This window comes from Amblyomma americanum, chromosome 11 (assembly GCF_052857255.1).
Source record: "Amblyomma americanum isolate KBUSLIRL-KWMA chromosome 11, ASM5285725v1, whole genome shotgun sequence".
Lineage (NCBI taxonomy): Eukaryota > Metazoa > Arthropoda > Arachnida > Ixodida > Ixodidae > Amblyomma > Amblyomma americanum.
The window spans coordinates 90,284,669-90,307,258 of record NC_135507.1 but is presented as its reverse complement, the minus strand read 5'-3'; the positions used below and the strand labels follow the sequence as shown (position 1 = coordinate 90,307,258).

The 22,590-nt window shown below is 45.0% G+C and overlaps 2 protein-coding genes across 4 annotated transcripts in view; one reads left to right on the top strand and one right to left on the bottom strand.

Annotated features, from left to right (window-relative positions):
• LOC144111324 (protein aurora borealis-like) overlaps positions 1-8,958 on the bottom strand; it is a 38,568-nt gene extending 29,610 nt beyond the window's left edge. For both annotated transcript variants that reach the window (XM_077644588.1, XM_077644590.1), the window contains exons 1-3: positions 8,747-8,958; positions 2,144-2,235; positions 1,131-1,255 (exon numbers count right to left, since the gene is read on the bottom strand). In XM_077644588.1, coding sequence (XP_077500714.1) covers positions 1,131-1,255; positions 2,144-2,235; positions 8,747-8,908 — 379 coding nt within the window. In that variant the 5' untranslated portion in view covers positions 8,909-8,958. The remainder of the gene's footprint in view (positions 1-1,130; positions 1,256-2,143; positions 2,236-8,746) is intronic.
• Positions 8,959-12,992: 4,034 nt separating this feature from the next.
• On the top strand, positions 12,993-21,628 carry Mzt1 (Mitotic spindle organizing protein 1). Of its 2 annotated transcripts, none has more exons than XR_013309663.1 (4): positions 12,993-13,140; positions 13,232-13,386; positions 18,333-18,727; positions 19,041-21,628. XR_013309663.1 is itself a non-coding variant. In XM_077642781.1 (4 exons), exons 1-3 carry the CDS (start codon positions 13,089-13,091, stop codon positions 18,360-18,362), a joined length of 237 nt encoding a protein of 78 aa, XP_077498907.1. In that variant the 5' UTR covers positions 12,993-13,088; the 3' UTR covers positions 18,363-18,407; positions 20,294-21,628. The 2 variants fall into 2 exon arrangements, 1 of the variants encoding a protein (XP_077498907.1); XM_077642781.1 differs by having other exon boundaries at positions 18,333-18,407; positions 20,294-21,628.
• Positions 21,629-22,590: the final 962 nt, after the last annotated feature.

The window sequence follows — 22,590 nt, the reverse complement described above, 5'->3', positions numbered from 1 at the left end:
GCGGTGTGGGAGGGGCTAGGCATTTTCGCTCCCTATCTTGAGCTCGCCAAATCGCTTGGGTGTCTGAAGGTTCTGCTTCCTCCATAGCATTTCAGTGCAAGGGATGTTTTATAGCATTCTGGTTTAAACTGCTACGGTCCTCTCGAATGCTCGAGTGCTCGGCGACTTTCTAAGCATACAGTGGCGCGGCAGGGCACGAAGCAGCATGCCAAGCAAGCCACCGCTGCCAGTGCTCGTCAACAGCGCACAGCTTCTTCGCGCTCTGCCCCAATCACCGAGCATGCCATCCCAACAGGAGCTCTCGCCAAAACATAAACATACCATGATTTCATCGGCATGCAGCATTTTGGTGCACTACCAAGGCCTTCACTGTGGACAGCGTGAAACTGAGGAATCTGCTAAGAAACAGTGACACTTTAAAAAAAATTCTCAATTGGGGGCGGGGGGTATGCGATTGGGTTCGCTACATGAGTAAATATGGTATGTCTCTTAATTTCACTTAAATCAATTCCTTGAGAACTTATGTATGGTTTATGGTTTATGGGGTTTAACGTCCCAAAGCGACTCAGGCTATTAGGGACGCCATAGTGAAGGGCTGGATAAATTTCGACCACCTGGGGTTCTTTAACGTGCACTGACATCACACAGTACACGGGCCTCTAGAATTTCGCCTCCATCGAAATTCAACCGCCGCGGACGGGATCAAACCCGTGACTTTCGGATCAGCAGCCGAGCACCATAACCACTGAGCCACCACGGCGGCTGCGAATTATGTAATATGTTACGCAAAGTTTTTTGTGACCAGCCTTTAAGAGATTTGGCTGCACAAATTTTGCTGAAATTTATTTACTAAAAATGTTTTTCTGAGACTAGTCTCACCCCTTGAAGGTTCTGCTTTCAGTGAAAGTGCCGACTTCACCATTTGGGCCCGGTAACCTATCAATACACGCCAACTTAAATTTATCCCTTAGCACCCCTTTAAATCAATGCTTGGCCATGCATCCCTACACATACCTGTACCTACATCTTTCACTGAACCAACTTCCATAATTGTTTGCAACGAGGCTGAAGTACTCCTCAGCAAGTAAATAATCCGGACATACAACATTAGCCAGCTTGCTGAATCGCACCATTGGAGTTGAGCAGGTGTCCCTTGACTTTCCCAGTGGGCTCCCATGGGGAGGGGACGATCTCGTGCCGCGAGAAGAACATCTCAATGGCCTGCTGGGATTGTTCCTCATACAGGGCATCACTCCTGCATAGCAAAACCCCAGAATAATATCACACCTCCAGCTCTGGCCGCAGTGCAGGGCACTTGTAGCTGCAGAGTGTTTTGGCGTCTGCCGTCTAAGCCAGAATGCAAACAAAATTTCCATTCGGATAAAGGTGCGTGACCAATTGGACAATGAACGTGACCAGCCTAAATGCGTGATAACAGCCCCTTTTGCCGAGCTCCAGTGAACCCTGTCCTTTGCCAGCTGCGGCCACCGTACCCCTGCAAGTTTCTTAAATCTCATCCGCCCACCTTACTCTGCCGACCCCTGCTGTGCTTGCCCTCTCTTGGAATGCAGTCAGTTACCCTTAACGATTACCTTGCCTTCGCATTGCATGCCCTGTCCATACTCATGCATATTTATTTTTCTACTCTCGTTTAGTCCCTAACCCACTCTGATCCCTTCTAGTCTCCTATTGTTACCGCTATCCCCCTCGTTTGCCTAACCAGCTGTACTGTCTGCAGTTTAATGTGAAGTTGTCGGGTCAAATGCAGGGCCACGACAGTGATCACCTCTTGCCTGAGCCTGAACAGAGCCTTCTCCTTTCCTGCTAACTGATGCCCATTTCCCTGGTTTCCTAGTACGCTTTCTTTCTCCCTTACTGAACCGGGCACTTCACTGTTTTTGAAGGTTGACTACAATAAAACTGAGGCAAGCTTCCCGAAGTTGTGAAACAGCTGGAACAGACAATACACAGGTAAAAAGAATGCTTCCAATTTGCCCATCTGCCCACAACTGTGAGGTTGAAGACTGCAGTCATATCATTGGCCAGCGCCTAAGTGCTCAACCTGGTTGGGTCAATAAGTTCCCAAAGCGTCAAGAGGAAAAAAAGAAGCACAAAGGCACAGAAAACAGGTCTCTGGCCATACCTGGTAGGTTGCGGAATGCTCGGTTCACGTTCATCGATGTTTGCTGGAAACAGGCCAGCCAACTGCTCGATCGACCACCGGAATGAACGACGCTGCAAACAAAAAACGCAGCTCATCACTCCGTGCCAGTTCTGCACTTAGATGTCTCGCAGTGTTCAAAACGGCACACATGAGTGACATAAAAGCAGTAAGAAGGGCTCGAATTACTAGGAATGAAATTCAAAGGGCTTGACTGATGGGCAAGTTGATATGTCACTTTGAAAAACTACGCATTGAGGTGCCCACCAGTCAATCTTTCTTGAAGTTTGTTTCCAATGTTAAAAAGTAAGCAAGACTTTAAGCTCTCAATTAGACGTTCTAGGAGTGACTGCTAATATGTTCCAGTTTTCATGCCTGAACTAAATGAGGGCCCACAGTGCAGCAGAGACAAACAGGGAACCAGTGAGTGAGTCACAAATTCTGCACCACAACAGTCCACGACTGACTGGTTCTACACTGTAGTGAGACAATCCCAAACCCTGGCATGAATGGCATGCATCGTTTGAGAGAAATGCTCAATTCAACACATGTCAGCTTTTTGAGCTGCACACTTGCACAGAGGAATGCAAAAAGAAAATAAAAGAAACGATTTTCCTCCAGTTGCTTTGAATCCGTATTGATCGGTTTGGTTGGTTTATGGGGGTTTAATGTCCCAAAGCGACTCAGGCTATGAGAGATGCCGTAGTGAAGGGCTCCGGGAATTTCGACCACCTGGAGTTCTTTAACGTGCACTGACATCGCACAGTACACGGGCCTCTAGAATTTCGCCTCCATCGAAATTCGACTGCCGCGGCCGGGATCGAACCCGCGTTTTTCGGGCCAGCAGCCGAGCGCCATAACCACTCAGCCACTGCGGCGGCTCCGTATTGATTGGTCGAAGCCGTACTTTGTAATGGTTCTTTTGTCAACCATAGGACAGCCAACATTCTTTAAAGTGTTTTTATTTGCAGTACGAGTTGAGTAGAGACTCTTGATTACTCTATGAAGATTTTTCCTCGAAAAGTCGGCAGAGGCACTTATGACTGCTTACGTGTGAGAAGGCGCAGGCATGCCTAGTCACTTCGTGAATGCAGTCGCCTCGTGCTGCGGTGTAATGCAACCTGATGCCACACAGCTGGCAATTCTACATCTGCATGGCTCTATGTAGCCGCCACCACCGCACCCGTTCTGATCTGCGCGCTAACTTCATAAAGGCAGTTGCCACATACCGCAGCGCGCGCTCCATCTTAAGGGTATGACGCGGCAGCTGATGGGTTAATGCTCATATATGCAGAATTGATCATTCTCTACTCTACATTCATAGACCACTGGGAGTCCTTATACCACTCCTCGCGTAGTGCTGCAGCGATTAAGCGGTCCGCCGCTGACCCGGCAGGTGGCTGTTTCAAACACAGCCACTGGTGGGGCTTGTAAGACTCGGGCTGCTCTTCCTAGGCAGCTTTTCGCGACTAATTATTACTTTAACTGCCACTTACCACAGTGGGCAGGGTGTGATGAAGTCACAAGGTCATGTCACCTAGGTGGCAGGTGGATTACCTACTTCTCTGAGGATTTTTCGCTCACGCCGCCAATGCGGGGTTTTCTGATGAATGGGGCCCTTAACACTGTCGCGTTAAAGGCTTCTGCAGCACTCTTCACAGTGCAACGCAGCAGCGGAGAACCCTCCAAAAGCTGTTGCATCGCGAGTGAAGAAGCTTGAGTGCACAAAGAGCGAACTGCACGTGACGAGTGCACAGTCTCTGCACACTCCAAGAACCACGCGGATGAAAGCCAGAGAAAGGCGCAGTGGTGCCAATCTGTGCCAACGGCGCGCAGGTGAGCTGGGTTGGTTGGCAAATGCGCGGGAGATGCGTGGCCGATAGCCGTCGTCGTCACGGCCTGGCACAAAAGTCAGGAAAGCGAAACTGAGACTAAGTAGTAGAACTATTCTTGGAGACTGGGCCATCCGTTTTTCGTAACGCCTGCTGCTGCACAGATGTCAGAGGTGGGAAGGGAAACTATGCAGCACGCAATTCAGGTAGGGCTATTTTGCCTGTTGCTTGCCACGAGACCTCCCCTCGAGAAGCCGTGGAAATTAAGGTTCGAGACGCGTAGCGCCTGAATTAGCGAGTGTCTCACGCCAGGACCACACCGGCTGTTCGAATTATCCAGAATTATAAATTAACGGGGGGTAGAACTTTGGAGCTCTCAATAAAGGTTCGATTATTCCTGGGATGTTAAAGATGCTGCTTCACAAATAGCCTCCAGGAAAGATTCCTTTAATACGTTTTGTAAAAGCTGCATTATCTGTAGTCAACATTTTAATTTCAGCATCTTGGCATCTTTTCCTCTCATCTCATCACTTTTTGCATGCTCAAAAGTTGGTGCTCCACCGTCAGCCCCATTGCAGGAATTCCCCGGAAGTGGAGAAGCTCCTTGATATGCCGAGGTGACGCGGCTGGCTGGCTGCAGCAATGGTAGGTGCCCAATGCCTGAGAGAATCTAACCAATAGCCATTTCTAAACAAAATTACCCAGGAGCGTGCGATGAAGAAGGGCGCGAACATGAAGAAGTCACCGGAAAAGCCTCGCCAACTTTAGTGCGCGATTGTGGGTTCTCTGCTGCATGTAGAAGTGTATTTGGCTCAGGTGTTGATGACGAGAGAAGATACTTGTTGAGCGAGATTATATACTCTCTTCATATTCTTCTGGGCCCCTTTAGCATGCTTTTACTGTACTGTGCTCGCCTCTATGGAACACAAATGCTTTGGCTTTGTATCTTTTGTGCGAGACAAGCCTGAAATGATTTCTACATTCATGGGCAAAAGTTTTCAGGACATGGGATTGAGGAAAAAACTTATTCCTGCGTGGACTAGTAAAACAGGCAAATGAAAAGCAATGAATCCCAAAAAGATAAATGTGCTGTGTCTGCTGGAAGGATACCAACTGACTGACTAGCCAGGCAACACAGAAATAATTTTTTTTTTTTTTCCGAATGTGCATTCCGCAAACTTTTGTCCGTGACTGCAGATGCTGGTTCACATGACCAGCGGCAAACAAACTTGCAGTCGATAGGAAGGACTGCAGCCAGGTTGACCAGTACTTTGGCCCTCCAGCTGATACCAAACGCTTTCTTGTGGCCTTTTGTGCAGTGTGTTACACACCAATCTGTCATAATGAGTCACGAGAACTATCAGATATGCCAATCAAGCAAAGCCTGCATTCTCCAAACTATGATCACAGAGCACAAGCGAGGCATGAGCCACATAGCAAATCTAACTGCTTAGGTACTCATCTCTTTCGGCTATTCACCCTGATATTTAGCATGAATTCATCTAAAGAGGATATCTGTTACCAGTGCCGGTTTCAGAGAGCTCTTCAACCTGCAGGTTGCAACATACATTAAAGGAGCATAGACATCTTATTTTGGAGGCATGTTTTTTCTCCAGAATGATGTGTAAGATACTACTATGCAAAATCATCATGTGGTACTCACCTACGACTCCTAAATAATTTACAACCAAATTTTTCTGTAATGCTGTTTTGGCTTTGGTTTCAACAGCCGAATGATTGGTTTTAACAGACCATCCTTGAACGAAACGCAAGGATTTTTAGTTTTCAATACAGGCATTCCAAAGATAGGCCTTCCTAGGACCACTCAACAAGACATTTCTCCTTCCTTTCTTGCTTGAGTTCAGTAACTTACAAAAGAACATAACATACTCAGTAATGAGAGTATTTGGTTGTAAGAGATTAGTATACAGTCATGCACAAAATAGCCTAGCATAAGCACCGGCAGTGTTCTACATACCAGCTAAGGGAGCATGACTGCAGTCAGGAAAGAAATAAAACAAACATCCATGTCATCAGGAGGGTAGAATGTCACTTTAGTGAAATGAAGTGGGTTTCTCAAATGCCTCCTAATTTGGGGAAAACTCTGCACACATTGCATCTATTGAAAATTTTAAATAGTCTGCTACAGCATGTCAAGTTAAATACCTTAGTAAGTAAATTAACAAATTAACTATCCTGAGCTGCAGAAGCTGTGCCCCATTAGCCATTGCGAAGTTTCAATAAATGTTCAGTTTTGCCGTTATTTGTCCCGACTAAATTATGTGCAAATTACGTCATACTTAACGCCAAGTAAAGCTTCTCCGAACAATTTGCAATTTTGAAACCCAAGCTGAGTGCAAACTATATTATAATATTTATGGACCTGTTAGCACCATACTTCACACGCACAAATCTGTTCAAATTCTTTTTTCCCCACACAATAGCGGACTGGAACTCTCTGTCCCCCACGGACCAACATTGACCTGTCTGACACGAGCCATGCTTTGTAACTGAATGCATATGTTCTTTTTTTTTTGTAAGCTGCAAGCTGGCATGTGATTTTTCTGATTTACACATTCTGTACAGTGCCCGTCCTTCTTGGACCTAACCATGGTCTGCAGTATGTACATTAATAAAAACTTCAAAAAATTTCATGCCTCCCTTAAATAATATTGATAAACAGGCAAAATTGTAATTGGTCTTAAGTTATTGATATCTCTAAAGGCAGCAATGTTGTAGGTAAGTTGGTAAACGCATAGTACACTGACTGCTGGGAAAAATTTGAGCTCAGTAATTTCATTTTGAAAAACGTTCTGGCTGTAGCAAGAAATATATCGTATACATGATTATTTTTCTCATTTTTTATGCTATCAAATGGAGTTGCATCATTATTTTTGCCTTGCTAACATTTCCATTCATGCAAATAAGAACTTCGCTCACATCCTACAAAGCACTGCCAACAAAATTAGTATGTAAAGCAGTTGCTCCATTATCTCCAATATGGCAAATACATATGTAGCTATAGTTAGAACAGGACATTGTTTTAGAGTGATATCTGTTAGGCACCCGTCCCTGGCTTCTGTGTCATAGTTGTCCACCACTGTCGGTGTCGGGTGTCGGCGTAACAAGTGGGTGCGCTAGCACCCACTGGTAGTGCCAGTCAACCTGGGTCGCATAAGCCTACGGGTGGCTCTGTTTGCAACAGCCGCCTGCCAGTGCAGGGGAGCATCACTTGACCACTAACACCAGTGTGCCAGGAACATATCCCCAAAACGAAATGCCTAAACAGCTATCCGCTGAATCTCACGTTGCACAGTCGTAACCGTCCTGTGAGTTTTTTTATTGTTAGACATTTCAGTGCTCATGTCATAATTTGCCTGGATCATTACTTATTTTACAAAAAAAATTAATTCTGTGCTGCGTTAATTTCATTATTCAACTTTCTTTATACATTCTTTAAAACAACAAACATGCCCTCTGCTCGAGTTTTTACTCAGGTGTGAACAAATCTTTCTTTCTGTGACCTTCAAACGCGCAATTCTAATGCAATGGTTATTTATCCGTCTACTCCTTGGGCTACCTCTTCCATTGAGAACTGCTGGCTGTAGCCAGTGACAAGTTAAGTAAGAAGGACCTGTGACTTGTTTGGACCATGTTTTAATATGCTTTCCCAATCAGTGGCAGCAACCGGAAGGCACAAAACGTGAGTGATCACTTACTCTTTCGGAAGTTTCTACTGCTTGTTATGGTTTATGATTATGTTCCAAAAAAAAAAGAAGTCCACGGCTGGCGACTTATCTCAACCACTGGCCATGCAGTAATGCAGTCCGGTGGGCATATTTACAATGCCTGAATGTCAAGCAAAGATGCAGTGTTAGGTGACGCTCTCGTTCCTTTGGCAATATAGTTCGTTCATGCTTAAGCAGGCACAGATTAGAGATGGGACAGTACAGTTATAACTGTTCGAGAATGTGCTGCAAGGTTCGCAAAGAAGAAAAAAATCTGGTGAACATCGTGGTGTTCTAACCGGCCCATAAGATAACACTGAGTCGGCACATGCAAAAAAAATCTTGGGAGACACTTCTTCAAGTCTTCAACATCATCATCAGCCTGACTATGCCCATTGCAGGGCAAAGGACTGTCCCATATCTGTCAAATTAACCCTGTCCTGTGCCAGCTGCAGTCACCCTAACCCGGCAAACTTCATACGGCCACCTAACTCTTTGCCACTCCCTGCTGCACTTGCCTTCCCTTGGAATTTAGTTGGGGGGGGGGGGGGGGGACACTTAACGCACCTTAATTGTGGAATGCGATAGCATTAAAATCCCCATTGTTGCTACTTTCGTGTTATGTCATTTTTTATGCACTTGGGGCAGCTCCTTAGAAACTTGCCAGAACTCAACTGGTCCACTTCGATTACACAGCTGGATCAGCAGACGAGGTCCCAAGGTCATGTGACCTATCAATGTGGTGACCCATTTGCCACCTGTCACGGTGGGAAGGTTTTGATAGTGTCACAAGGTTGCGTGAACCGTCTCGAGCAATCATCAATTTAATTCCCACGTGCCACGGCGGTCAGGTTACTCACAATCTGGTGGGTGGGTGGTGATGACGTCGCAAGGTCACGTGACCTCTCTCGACCAGTCAGCAAATTTCATGGCACACACCGCCATTTTTGAGCAATGTGGTCTCTAATGCTATCGCATTGAAAATAAAGAAAAGGCACGCAAAAGTGTAACCGGTTCAAGCATACCGAACCAGGTGTTCGCCGGCTCCTCGAGAGGAACATGGATGGGGAGCAGGATGGCTGGGTCAGCTGCTCAGGCTCAACATCAAAAGGGTTGGTGCTGCTGCCACTGCTGCCACCAGGTGTTGATAGCAGAGCCACACTGGCCATTGCACTGCTCCGGCCCATGGGGGAGGCAGGGCCAGTGGAAGAACTGCCTTCATCACGGATGCCACTGCCAAAAGGGGCCAGAAACAGCATTACTTTTAGCATGTGAACACTTACCACAAGAAAGAGATGGAAGTACAACAGAAGCATTTCTCACAACTACATTTATTATGCAGTTCATCACCATCATCAGCCTAACTGTGACCATCGCAGGACAAAAGCCCCTCTCCCACATCTCTCCAGATGGGAGCCCTGTGCCAGCTGCACCCTGCAAACTTCTTAAATCTCATCCGCCAGCCTAACTGCATGTTGTACATATACGGTTGAAAGAGGTACAAATATGCATGATCTTTGCATGTGAAGCAGTAAAAACAATGAAAAATGTGAACATAAGGCTTTGACCTGCATTACTTCACATGTGTATGCATAAGTATACCACATGACGTCATGGTGTTGTGCGCCAGATAAGAAAATTCACTAGCCACTAGTGATGTAGTGCTGACAGTGGCGTATGTTCCTAGACTTAAATCAATTATGCACTTGTGCAGAGGAAAGTAAACGGAGCATGTTAAAGCTTCCTAACTTCATTTGCACGATGCCTAAAGGAAATTGGGAGCTATTATGGTAATGGCAAGCTTGTACCGACTGCTTGTGCAGTTTCTTGATTGCACCGAATTCTTCTTGTTTTCCACTAGGACATGCATGATAGCTTTCAGAAGCCAATATTCTGCTCTGTTAACTTATACCAGCATGAGTACTTTGACCAGCTATCGCAGTCTGCTATCGCCTTGACACTGTCCCCTTGAATTACAGTTGAGCCAACTGATCATTTAGAGCTAGCACACACACCGTTGTACAAATTCCACTAACATGCCTGCCTTTGGCACGATGGCCAATTTTTATGCGCCTCGCTGACGAAATCTCGGACTGCCGTTGTCAGTGAGGGGTCAGGATAACTTTCACATCACCACTAAGCTTAGCAAGACCAGTAATGATGAACAGTGTCCAAGAAATAGAAGCAGAGCCAAGGTAAAATAGGGTGCCAGGATTGTCCCGAGTGGAGTTGACTATAAACGTGAGTGGACCAGATTTTTTGAACTGTTCGCTCAGTTCTATGGAAGGGCACTCACTCAGCACAAATTTTTAGCCACTAAATGCAAGTATTTTAAAAAATAATCGTACTGCAAAACATACTAATGAAAATTTTAACACCATTTTTAAATGCATACTGCAAAAACAGCCACGTGCTGAAATTTATCGACTTCCCTGTTAGGTTTTTTGTTTTTTTTCACAGCCATAACAGATAAATTTTTGCTTGCAACAGCTGAGTAAGCGGCTATGAGGGATGACATACTAACGAAGTGTGGATCTATTTCACCCATTTTGGGATGTTTAATATAAGCCAAAGTCTCTATGCAAGGGCACTTATGCATGTTGCCTCCATCATAACACAATACCAATCCTAGGCCCAAACATACGACCTCATGTTAAGTAGAAGAATTCCATGGCGTGCTACAGGTTCTTCTAAGATATCGTCACAAAAAAAAAAAAAACATGCCCAAAGCCTAAGGGTACTTGGCTCATTATGTAAAAACCAAGGCACAAAACACGCAGTAGAGAGATCAAGGCAACCCAATGCTCAACTTAATTCACGACAGCCTTACACATTAATGCGCAGTCCAGCGAAAACCTGAGTTATGAAGAGCATAGCAAGACGAGTTTTTGAAGACTTCACTAATAAATGAGCACATAACACACTGAAAAACTGAGTATTAAATTTTTTCTCTGGCATCTACATTGGCAGGGCATTTGATAGCTCTTGTTGCGTTTCCAGCTTTCTGACTAGTAAAGGAAGTAGCTTAGTGTGAGGAGCAGCAAAGGAACTCTGTTCCTCGCCCTCGCCTGATGTGAAACAACACTATGTACAATCACACTCAATATGAGCTGCAACGCAAAAGGTGAAGTAGGAGCTCAGTTTTCGAAGCATTGCGAACCCAACTGAGCGCTTTAAATCTTTGCAATTAGCCGTTGGTGCAAAGAAAAGGCTACACTCAACGTTTTTGCAAGTTTCGTATTGTGTTTGAAGATGCACTGATTTACTACAAAGTAGAAACTTTAGTTGGTTGACTCCAGCGTGTTGCAAGCCGTATTGAGTGTGATAGCACCCTGCCTTTGTGACTAGAAATCCCAACAAATGCACTCCCTCATAGAAGCAGGAAGGCAGGTTTACCTGATTGCATGCTTGCAGATATTGTACAGCCCTTGTCAAAAGTATGCAGCTCACCAGGTTCATACCTGAGCCTTGAGCTGTGGCTCATTCTGAACCGTCAACTTTACAATGACGATAATAATAACCTTTTTTTCTTTAATCTTTATACTCTAAAAGGCGAGAGGAACTCACCCTCTAAAGCTTAGGACTGCACTTTGACAAAGGCTGCATATCCTCGATGGCACTCATTCCCTAGTCCAGCTCACCCGACTGAATAATATTCTGCACACTTTGCTCTTACCTAAGTAAGAAAAAAGGGAGGATCTCTCGTTTTTGCACATCCCATAACGCCGACAACGATTGCCATAAACCTCGAATAATGATCCAGCAGCAGCTATCAATTACACATAAGAGCTGTACATAATGTGCTTTTCGTGTGAATAACGCGCTACACACTAACAAAAACGACAACTGGAACGGGGGACACAGGACAAGCGCGCAATAACAACTGAGATTTATTCTGGTACGAGGGTACACATAAATACATTTCATGCGCATGCTGAAACACTCAATTCATTGCCAACGGCTGTGTCGCACGCTCCTTCGTTTCTTGATTAGATGTAACTCCTCACTTAACTGGGCTTTTTAAACCAATTTCAGGCAGCAGGAAAAAATAAATACACGTGTGACCGGTAGTGATCAGTCTTAATTGTATCCATCAATCCTTTCACGCAACGGTTTTCTTGTAGTTTACGCTTAAGTAGCTATCGTTGTTTTGTTTTTTTCTTCGGCGTAATTCCGTTCTCTGCAAGGCGCCTGTGTCGAAATGTGCGATAAAACGCCGGCTCTTTGAGACGACGCTCCAGCCTCGCATCCGGGAAGCCATGTCGGGACGGCACTGTAACGTGCACTGCATGGCCTCAGGGCGAATTCGTGCGCTGCACTTTCAGGCAGAGACTAGAAGACGACAGATCTTGAGCGCAAAAACGAGTAAAAACGGCATTTTTAAATTCAGAGGTAGGAGATCAAGGCTATCATCGATCAAGGCAGTTTGAAATGTTCGAGAGGGAGAGGGTGACATGCAGACCTTAAAAAAAAAAATAGAGATTTACCGTGCTCCACAGAAAATCATCTAAGCATGGTAATCACCTTACACTGTAAGGACTTTCCACTGTGCGGCAAGGCGATAGAAGCTGCAGTTCACCGTCCCGATCTACGATCACAACTGTAACCGCAGGGTACGGTCAAACTTACCGTGCATAAGAATGCGTGGATTCAGTCATTGGAAAGCTGCGAGATGCAGCAACGCACAGCAGTCCTCTCAGCTGTCCAAATCCCCGAAGTGCTCCGGCGATGCACAGCCCGAGGGTGCTCGGAGCGCAGCGATGTCACCAAGCCGCAGAAAGGTTCATGCTAGCGGCACGGTAGTCCGCAGTGAAAATCTGACTAGCTCGCGCATCTGACGTGCTGGAGCGGCACGTCTTCTTTCTGGATTGCTGGTATTCGTTCACGAGCGACTGCATACGATCGAATTAAACCAACTGCCGCCAAAAGCGGGCGTGTGCCAACGAGAGTCGCATCTATTGTTGCGCCATGCACCGTGCTAGGCCATTTAAAGACGCCGCCGACCTTAGACGCAAATACCACATGCTGCAGATCCCTCTTTTGAAGTGGCCAATCGCATTGCGCGTGTTCAAAGGCAAGGCCAATGAAAATCACGTTTCAAGCTCAATGTTTTTTTTTTTTTTGCTAGGATTGAACGACCCCTCCGCCTAGTGGAGATGAGTGACACGGACTTGTGCTGTTGTTTCCACCTCTGAAAGGCCGCTAAAAACTAGAACGTTAACAATGCTAACGAAACTGCTAAGTAGATTTAATGGAGAAATAAAACAGAAGCTGAGCACAAATTTAATTTATAAAAGAAAACCAAAAATGATTTTTTTTCTTCATCTCGACTTGGCCTCTGGCTCCTGACCGGCTTTGCAGCGAAAGATGGCAGCTCCCAATGATGAACGACGGAGCGCTGTGAAGGAAACATTTGACGGTGCGTTGAGCCCTTGTTAGCTGCGCATTGCTGTATTTGTGTGTGTATGCTTAACGAGAATAATGGTTTCTCCGAAATTCGTCCGTCGCAGTGTTGCTGGAGATGTCCCAGCTGCTCAATACCGGACTGGACGCGCACTCGCTGGCGCTATGCGTCCGCCTGTGCGAGAACGGCGCCAATCCTGAGGCCCTGGCCAGTCTCATCAAGGAGCTGCGCGTCAGGTCACCTTCCAACGTCACAAACTGGGTCAGTGCTTGCACGTTGAAACTGAACTGTCTTCTGGCGCTGCTGCATCTGTGCGGTTTCCTTGCTACTGCCATTCTACGATCTTGCTAGGAGCAGTGACATGTTTGCGATCGCTGCGAAACTGGGCGTGTTCTTACTACTAAGCACTGTCTACAGACGAGCGCATGCACATACATCAGCCTCTTACACCACATACACCCGGCATTATACCTAAACACACATGCTAGCTATGCGGGGAACACCCTACACTCTACCACAGTGCATCGGCTTGCCAAATGATGCAGGCCGCGCCGAAAATCCCAAACCTACAACCTGAGCAGTGGGAGGTCGTGCTATCCAGCTGAAGGTTTGAAGACCAAAGACAGCTGGTTCAGCGGGCGCAGTAAACAGCTAAGGCCATAGGAGTCCTAGGCTAAGGGCCCCTCCCAGTTCAGGGCGCACAAAGCTCTTGTTTATCACAACCACTGTCTACGTCGAAAGCTTCCTGAACGCCGCGCTTTTGGTTCTCGTTCCAGCGTCTCACATGGCAGGGTGGATTATTCCTGCTAGTTGCTCGATCAGCTGATTAAGGCGTGCTCAGTGGCGTTCGGCTGCAAAGCCCAGTGTCGCGTGATCAAATTCAGCCTGCAGCAGCCGCATTTATATAGAGGCGAAACTCAAAATTTGCAGCCCATGAGTTCAGACAAGGCGCCTGTGTTCTATGCGATGTCAGTGCACATTAAAGATTCCCATGTGGTGAAAACTATTCCATAGCCGTCCACTATGGCATCTCCTGAAGCCTGTGTGCAGTGTTGGCGCGTTGAATCCCTCGTACCGTATCACACTAACAGTTAGTGCCACTCTTTTGTTGAAATATCTTCCGCAGTGGCTGAAACAGAAGCTGTACAAGTTGTATAAGATTTTATTTTATGTCTTCTCTGCACTGGGCTGGTTTTCTCCACTTGTTGAAAAGTGGAAAAAACAGATCTGGTACATTTATTATTGTGTAAATAGTTTGTGTATATTACCTCTCCCCCTATCCTCTCTTCCTGTCCCCTCACCTCTTTCATTTCATTTCTCCATTCTACCTGCTATCCCTCATTTCCGCTGCCCCAGCTCAGGTGCTTTAGTATCCATGGCAGATGCCGGGCTAGCAAAAATCTTATCCTTCCTTTTTATTATTATTTTAATAAAACCGCTTACACACATACACAAAGCTGCAAATTGTGCACTTCACACTTTAAGGCATTTTGCATAGTTTCTCTATTTCAGAATAATACACTGAGAGCGTAAATGTCAAAGGCTTGCATTCGTGGTCCAGTAGAATCAAATGTTTCTCTTTTGAAAACAAGATTCCGTAACGAGACGGGTCGCAGGGCTGCTTTTGGTCACCAAACATGCATTACCATTTGTCTAAAAACTAAGCCCTCGTAGGACCACATGGCCTCATGCCCTGTTAGTGCATTATAATTGCCTAAACTAGTACTACAGCACAGAACATTACTCACAATAACATAACCTTAGCATGCGCATCATGGCTACTGCAGTGCCTGTTGTGCTAGTCGCCCGGTACATACGTAACTTGGATGCTCTAGGTGAAGTATGTGCACGTTAAGTGCCAGTCAGAAGCATGTGATGAGCTGAAAAGACTTGCCACTTGAGCCTTACTGGAAGTAGCTGAAATCCATTCATAGTTGAAGGTTGATGAGCATGAAAACAAATACAAGGACTCAGTGGTACAGCTGTGCCTTGTGTGGTTATAGGCATATTTGTAAAGATTTTAGAATTTTCTGCTTCATGTTAGCCTCTCTTGTAGCCTGGTCAAAATATGCAACATTGTTGCAGCTTGACTTATAAATATCGCAGTACATTTTGGCACTGCATATGCACTAAAAACGCTCCTTGGCTTCAGGCAGTGTGCCCTGGACTTCCACAGGCCACTAAACTGCTCTTGTGTCATGCCTGGTGGTACCACTAGCGACCAATGAAACACTAACAAGACATATGAACCAAAGACATCAAAATTAGCTCTTAGCCGGGGGAACATCAATATTCGCAGAGCGTAATTTCAGTTTAAAGGTGCGGACACTGACTTTTAGAACTGGTAATCAATCTCATTTGTATTTACTCTCCAGGAGCTAATATGCTGGTGCTTTTGTTTTACCACTTCAGTTCTTTTGTTCATGTTTCATTTGCCGCTTGTTGTACTTGCTTCAGCTATTCATCGCTTTTTTTGCTGTTTTTTTATAGTGTTTTTGCTAGAAATAATGCATCGTAACAGGGTTGGCAAGCAGTGTCAGATAAAGACATGCGTTGTTTATTTGAAAACTAGAAGATATATATGTGTGTGGATCAGAGTACTACCTAACTGCGAAATAAAAATGAAAAGAAAAAATACGAGACGACTACCAAAGATGCTGAAAATTTCGATGCTAGATGGTCTCTTAATCCTGCCTAACGGCAATTCTTTGCCATGTTTGCGTGGACACTTGCAATCCTGATTGAGCACAATCCCAAGCGAAGTCTTTAACGCACTCGACATACAGTGTTGTTACACACTTCCACGGAATCCCAGTCACCGAGCTGGCCTACTAAATGCCAGCTGACGCTGCATGCTGATCATTATCATCAGCCTGAGTATGCCCAATTTGCCCAAGAGAGCAAACGCTTCTTCCATATCTCTCCAATTAACTATGTCCTGTGCCAGCCGCGGCCACGCTACAAAGCGTAGCAAACAAATTGGTTCAGATTTAAGTTAAAGCAAAAAAATATAACACTTCATGACGGAACACATGCAAAATACCATATTACCTACCCATGAGCATCGTTGCTGTGTTCACACCTGCATTCTTCTTTGTTGTTGCACAGGCAGCCACGTGGTGTTGAGAGTATGAATGCACTTTTGGAAACCAAGCCAGACTAAATACTAAAATGAAAAGCTATATTACAATTTGATAGCTTTTTTTTTTAGTATAAATAAGTATCTTTCTTTACATTTTATTATTGTTTTGCATTCAATTGTTTCGTGAGCACATGGGTAGTAGTCCCTCGATTGAGATCGGAAAGCTCGATTACTCTTCAAGGAGCTGGCTTGAGGCCAAGCAGGGTCGGCCTTGATCACAATCGAATTCGCTGTGTAGAAACGCCAGATCTGCATTGTGTTCGGTTCAGATTGATGCAGTCACAGTCGAAAGGCCCCGCGTGACAGTGGTATTACTGATGAATTTATGAGATGGTTAAGTGGCATCGCTGGGCCAAGCTGTGGCGGAACCGGGAGTGTTATACTAGGCACTGTCACGATGCTAGGTCAGGCGATTGCTCGAGCTTTCTGAGAGGTCTAAAGGTCAGTTGCTCCTGCAGTGCACTTGTGGGGAGGCTGAACATTGTGAAATGAGCCAATGTCCCTCTTAAGGATAGAAATATAAGAATTCTGGAGCCAGCCCACTGTCAGTGTGTGCTTACTTTGCCCTCCTTGGCTGCAAACTTTTGAAGGCAGTGAGTCGTGTAAACCAGACATCAATGATGTGTTATCTTTACAGTCTGCATCATTTCGCAAGAACTGTGCTCAAAGCAAACCAGCACTTCTTGTGCACTGTCAGCAACAAATGAAACACAAACAAAAATCATCGAAATGGGTAGTGCAAAAGAAGTTTGTACTTGATGCAGGCTGATGTTATTAGTGCATTTAATTTTTGCTGTGATGGTGTCAAGGCTATTTCTTATTAATGTTAGTAGACCGTGCGTGTATTTGTGCTCTTTGACAGCTGCAGCCAGTGAGAAAAGGCACTGTTATGAGAATTTGTTGCCGTCAAGAAGGAGCAATGGATGCACTTCGATTGGCCTGTGAACTGTACGTTTTAGACTAGCATCACTGATGAACCAGAGAACAGAGCCAATTGACAAAGCCACAACTATGCAGCGAGAACGAAAAAGAATAAGGAAGCATTTGTGTGGATTATAATGATACCCTTGGTTCTAAGCGACCGATGAGCCCGTAAGATGCCTAACCACACTGGTAGCAGTGCTGCCATACTTGCATGCACTGATCCCACTTTGTCAAGAACATTGATTCACCGAAAAGGTGATGAAATTCCAATTGCTGTCTGCCATCAAGTATGCATGGATGCAGCTAATTGTATTTTCTTGTTTTTTCTATCTTCTGTCTGCTTTTTTCGTTTCTTCTTCCCCCGGTCCTTTTTACTTTTTGCCTTCCTTCTGCAGTTCCTCTTTTGTATTTTCTTGTCTTCTGTTTTTTATAAGGTGCTGTATTGTGTGACCATAACCTGTTTTTTTTTTGTTTTCTTTGGAGGTTATTTACAAGATGTTTTTTCCTTTTTTTTCGCATGATGCCACCTGGCTGTGAACTTTTTCTGGCGTAAATCAGTATCAAGCGCGTGTCCCTTGGCTGTCATTCTAACCTTCCACTGCAGGCACACTGTGCCTCTTTCTTTTTTCTAAAGACTTTTTATTGCCTTCTGTTTTTTTTCTATCTTTAGTTATTTTGATTGGACTGTGATAGTCGTGCTGGGGCAGGCATTCCCTCATCCCTCTTTTTGTATTATTTTGGCTCCTGCCTGTCAGAGGGACTTCAAAACTGAGGATGCTCGGAATACACACACTAGCCTTGCATTTTGTGAGTGCCTGTAGAAAACGGCTACTCACTTGAAACGGTCAGTGACGGCACCTGCGATGATGCGGCAATCCTTACCTTTTATTGTAACTGTTGAGGGATGCCCACAAGGTGCATCTTGCATATGGCCTTCAAAGCAGAATGCCTGCATGGTGTGGTCCACTGTCCATATGGCCAGTTATGAGGAATGCCTGTTAGTGATTACGTACAATTTCTGGGCAAGCTCAGTTATTGTCAAGTGCCCGAGTGAACCCCAGCCTTGAACGCACCCACTGTATTTGTTGTTGCTGATTGCAAACCAGCCTTCAGGCCTTTATCTGATCTTTGTCTTGTGCAGAGCTTCAGGCCTGAACATGCGGAGCGGTGACTGAGGACACCTCCTCGCTGGCGTGAAGATCGGCTGGCCACCCAGGTTTGTTTAGACTTGTTGGGCTTGCCACATAATGAACAAAAACGTATGATGATCAATGCAATTGATGTGGCAGAGCATGCGTTAGCGTTAGTGTTCCCCTTTGATGGAGAAGCTGCTGCCACGACAAGTTCAGACTGTGCCAGTGGGTGCCGTGATCCAGTCTGTCAATCACTGTGTGACATGCCCTACCCTCACTTAACTCTTCCCCACCCATCACTCGTTGTCTGCCACCCTCTTTTCAGGTTCCTTATCCAACTTCTCTCTCTCTCCCCCTCTTCTCTGAAAGTGGAGAGGGTATTCCTCTTTACGCTCCGCCACCTGCCGAGGCTTCAGACGGACAGATGAACAGATTTTTCTGACTGAAGGGGGGGGGGGGGGGGGGGGTTCAAATGCTGTCACAATAAAACTACCTGCCAAGCTCACTTTCAAGATCTAACTCGTTCTGTTCAGTCCCTGGGCGTCTTTTGCGTAAGCCAGGCTGTTGTCCTGGGTGACAGGAGACATGTAGCTGGTATTGTAGGGTTGGAGTCCTTGCTGTTGTGTTAAGATTGGAACAATACTTGCAATGCTTATTCTTGAACACAAATAATGCCACATGAAATAAGTAATGGAGGGTAGAATGATCGTAACCAGGTCATAATGATTGATTGGTAATCACATCTTGGATGCTGAGCATCTGTTCCCTTTAACAATGAACTGCACTGTTGAACTGCCTGGCCTCTGCTGTTGTCTTGACACAGTTAACAAGTGCACTAAGCTGTGTTATTCAATACATACTTTTACAGGTATCAAGCATGATTTGTAAGTACGGGTGGGACTTTTTGGTTTAATCTGAGAAATACTGGTAAAATTACATAGAATTTAATTTTTTAATTTTGGTCTTAACCAAAAAAAAGGTTAGTACCCTTGATATGCATGCCCAGCTAGCTGACTTTTAAATAAGACTTACACTCACTCAAAAGGCAAAAAAAAATGAGAAAGTATATGAAATGGTCGTGCTGTTGCGCAAAATGTCGCAGTGCGCATTTTGAGCATTGGTCAGTTACTGTACAAGCCTCTGCAGACTGGAAGGATCTATCTCTTTGTACTCTGCTAGCAGAGTGCTTTTGTTTCCTTTTATCGCTTGCTTGGAGCAGTTACTTCATTAAGTATGCTTCTTCACTGTATATAAGGACACTGGCGTAAAGTTATACTTGTATCGTATGGAAATGTCATATTCTTGCTACTGCGATGGTTCGGGGGCAATTGCCCCGTAGCCGCCAGCACGCAGGTCACATGATGTCGTGGCCCACCCTCTCGCTTATGCCAGCGCAGCAACCCTGCGGTAACATGAGAACCCAGTTTTTAGAATTAAACTGCAGCTGTGCTTTTGCCTAATATAGCTCCATCATTAAAGTTCTGTTACCTTTCTTTAATACCTTTAATTTCATCCGACGAGCACAGCTGTAAGTGTGACCATTTTTACTTTAATTGCAGATGAATCGGCTGCTTGTGCTGACAAAACAGCCAGGATAAATTTGAAGTGACTTTTGACAGCACAGGAGTACCGCATTAATTGCTGAAAAATAAAAATTCCCGAAAAGAACTAGAAATTCATTAGAACTACACACTGAAGGAAGTGTGCTGAATTTTCATAAAAATAAAACCCGAAAAGTCCAGCCCCTGCCTGTAAGCGGCATGGTAGAGTTATCACTCATTTCATTTTCTCCTGAAAGAGAGCAAAAATCTAAGTTTTCTGTGAGCGCCAGAAGGCAGTGATGGAACGATGGGTCTCGCTGCTGCTGAGTTGTGTGTGCAGTTCCACTTCGGTTAGAATTGGTCAAGTGAATGTTAATGTTACTTGGTTTGAACTGGAATGCATTTCTCCCCTGCAAACTTTCTTTCAGTTGACACCAGACATCAGCAGCTTTGGGGCACCATACTTAGAGTCTCCATCATATTTATCAAGCATGTGGTCACGTGTGCCATCAGCGAAGCAGTCAGCGCCCATGAACCTTCAGCCAAAAGGGCCTGCCGTCTGTGGCTGTTGCTGAACAACACGTTTCAGGCCTTTCTTCTATGTTCTTGACTGTGCAAATCATGGCGGCTGTGGCCATTGTATAAATTACTTTTAAAATTCAAGCAGTGTGTTGAAGGTGTATTTGTTACCTTTAAGCAACATACGCCCTTGTCCTTGTCTGTGGGAAGCAAAACATGAACTAACTAGCCCAAACCAGAGCTTTAACTGTGGAAAAGGGGTAGTGACCGTGACTGTTGTAGTAACTTTTAAAATGCAGGCAGCATGTTAAAGGTGTAGTATGTTGCTTTGTAGTATGTTGCTTTCAAGCACCGTACACCCATGTACTTTCACAATGGAAAAAAACGCGAACAATGGCGGCTAATCAGCTCCACTGTTCGAATTTCTTTTGATCACGCTTTTACCTTGCTATGAAAAAAAAAGACGCTAGAGTTGTTATAGAGTACATCACGGACGACCCTAGTGTTTTTTTTTGCTACCACTGAAGTAAAAGCATGATAAAAAGAAATGCGATCAGCGGAGTGCCTTCGCACCACTCTGTTCACGTTTTTTTCCATCGCCCCTGTACGTCACTGTACAAAGCATTTTAGCAGTGACCATTGTATAAGGGGACTTTTAAAATGCGAGCAGAGTATTGAATCGCAAGCAACGTACACTGATGTCCTTGACTGTGCAAAGCATAGTAGCAGTGATCGCTGTATACAGAAATGTTTTATGTAAGAAGTGTTTTGAAGGTGTACTTTCTTATTTTTAAGCACTGTACTTTTTTAGTGTAGCCTGTGCATGTGCAACTGGGGAAAAGCCACAGTAACCATATCTCACAAATGCCGTTGCTCTCCTCCCACCCGTAAAAGAAGAATGTACAACTCTGCCTCCAGAGTACTTTGTAGCAAACTCAAGTAATGTCAAATGAGGGCTTATTTGCCCAACGGCATGGCTTACCGGACCTAAAATTCAGATTATCTTGTTACTGTGAAACCTTGCAAGCTTTCAGATTAATAGCTAAAATAGTTTGAGAAGGCGAAATATCTGTTATTTATTATGGAATGCACCTATTCTCTCGACTAGTTCTGCTGACTTATACTGTTTACACTGAACCATTTTTCCATCAGCCAGCATTGTGTTTTTTGGAGCAGTCTGGCAGTTCCGAGATTTTATTTATTGTAAAATAGTTTGTTGGTCCAATAAACTGGTTTCATTGTCACGTTGTAATTTTTTATGGTACTCAGTTTGTGTACCGCAGTCTAACATGTGCACTGCTGCCACTTGGATGCTCCCAGCACTCAAATGGACATCCATCAACTGGACGCATCCATCAACTCAAGAAAGTCTGACAGACAAATGCTGAGGTGGAACATGAACTAGACATAAAAAAAATTATTAGACCTAAGCTGAACTGCTTAGCACATTAATCAGCAAAGACTGATTGGCATTAGTGGCTGAGAGGAATGGAGTGGCAGGTCCATTTTGACATTTCATAGGCGATTGCATGGTTGTTAATCTAGCACGCCCATTTTGCTGTTTATGCACTCAAGTGCATTCTCTACTTTCTTCTGCTTGTGGTCTTCGGTTAGCAGTCTTTGTTTTGAGGAAAAGAAATGGCCCAGTAACTCGGTGCAGAGGGCTCCAAAACAATATATATAAGCCATAGCTGGGGATAGCAGCTTATATATTTATATATATATATAAATGACAATTGGTCGGCAGAATTGTTTTATACCACATTTGTTTGGGGTACTTGTCAGCATCAGCAAGAAAAAGTGATAGCATCGACGGCGACGAAACGAATCGGGACACTTTATCAGCGACTGCACCAGTGGCGCCATCTCGTTTGTCTGTCGTGAAGATTCAGCATAGGAAGTGGGGGACTGTTTGGCGGGAGGTTTGGCGATGCTGCACCAAAAAAGTCTTCAAACGTAGTGCAGTTTTGGCCAAAGGAAAATTGGTTTCTGAGGAAAGGAAATGGCGCTGTAATTGTCTCATGCATGTCGGTGGACACCGGAACCGCGCTTTAAGGGGAGAGAGGAAGGTGGGAGTGAAAGAAGAAATGCCGTAGTGGAGCGCTTCGGATTAATTTCGACCACCTGGGTAGCTTTCACGTGCGCTGACATCGCACAGCACACGGGCGCCTTTAGCGTTTCGCTAACGCGGTCGGGTTCGAACCAG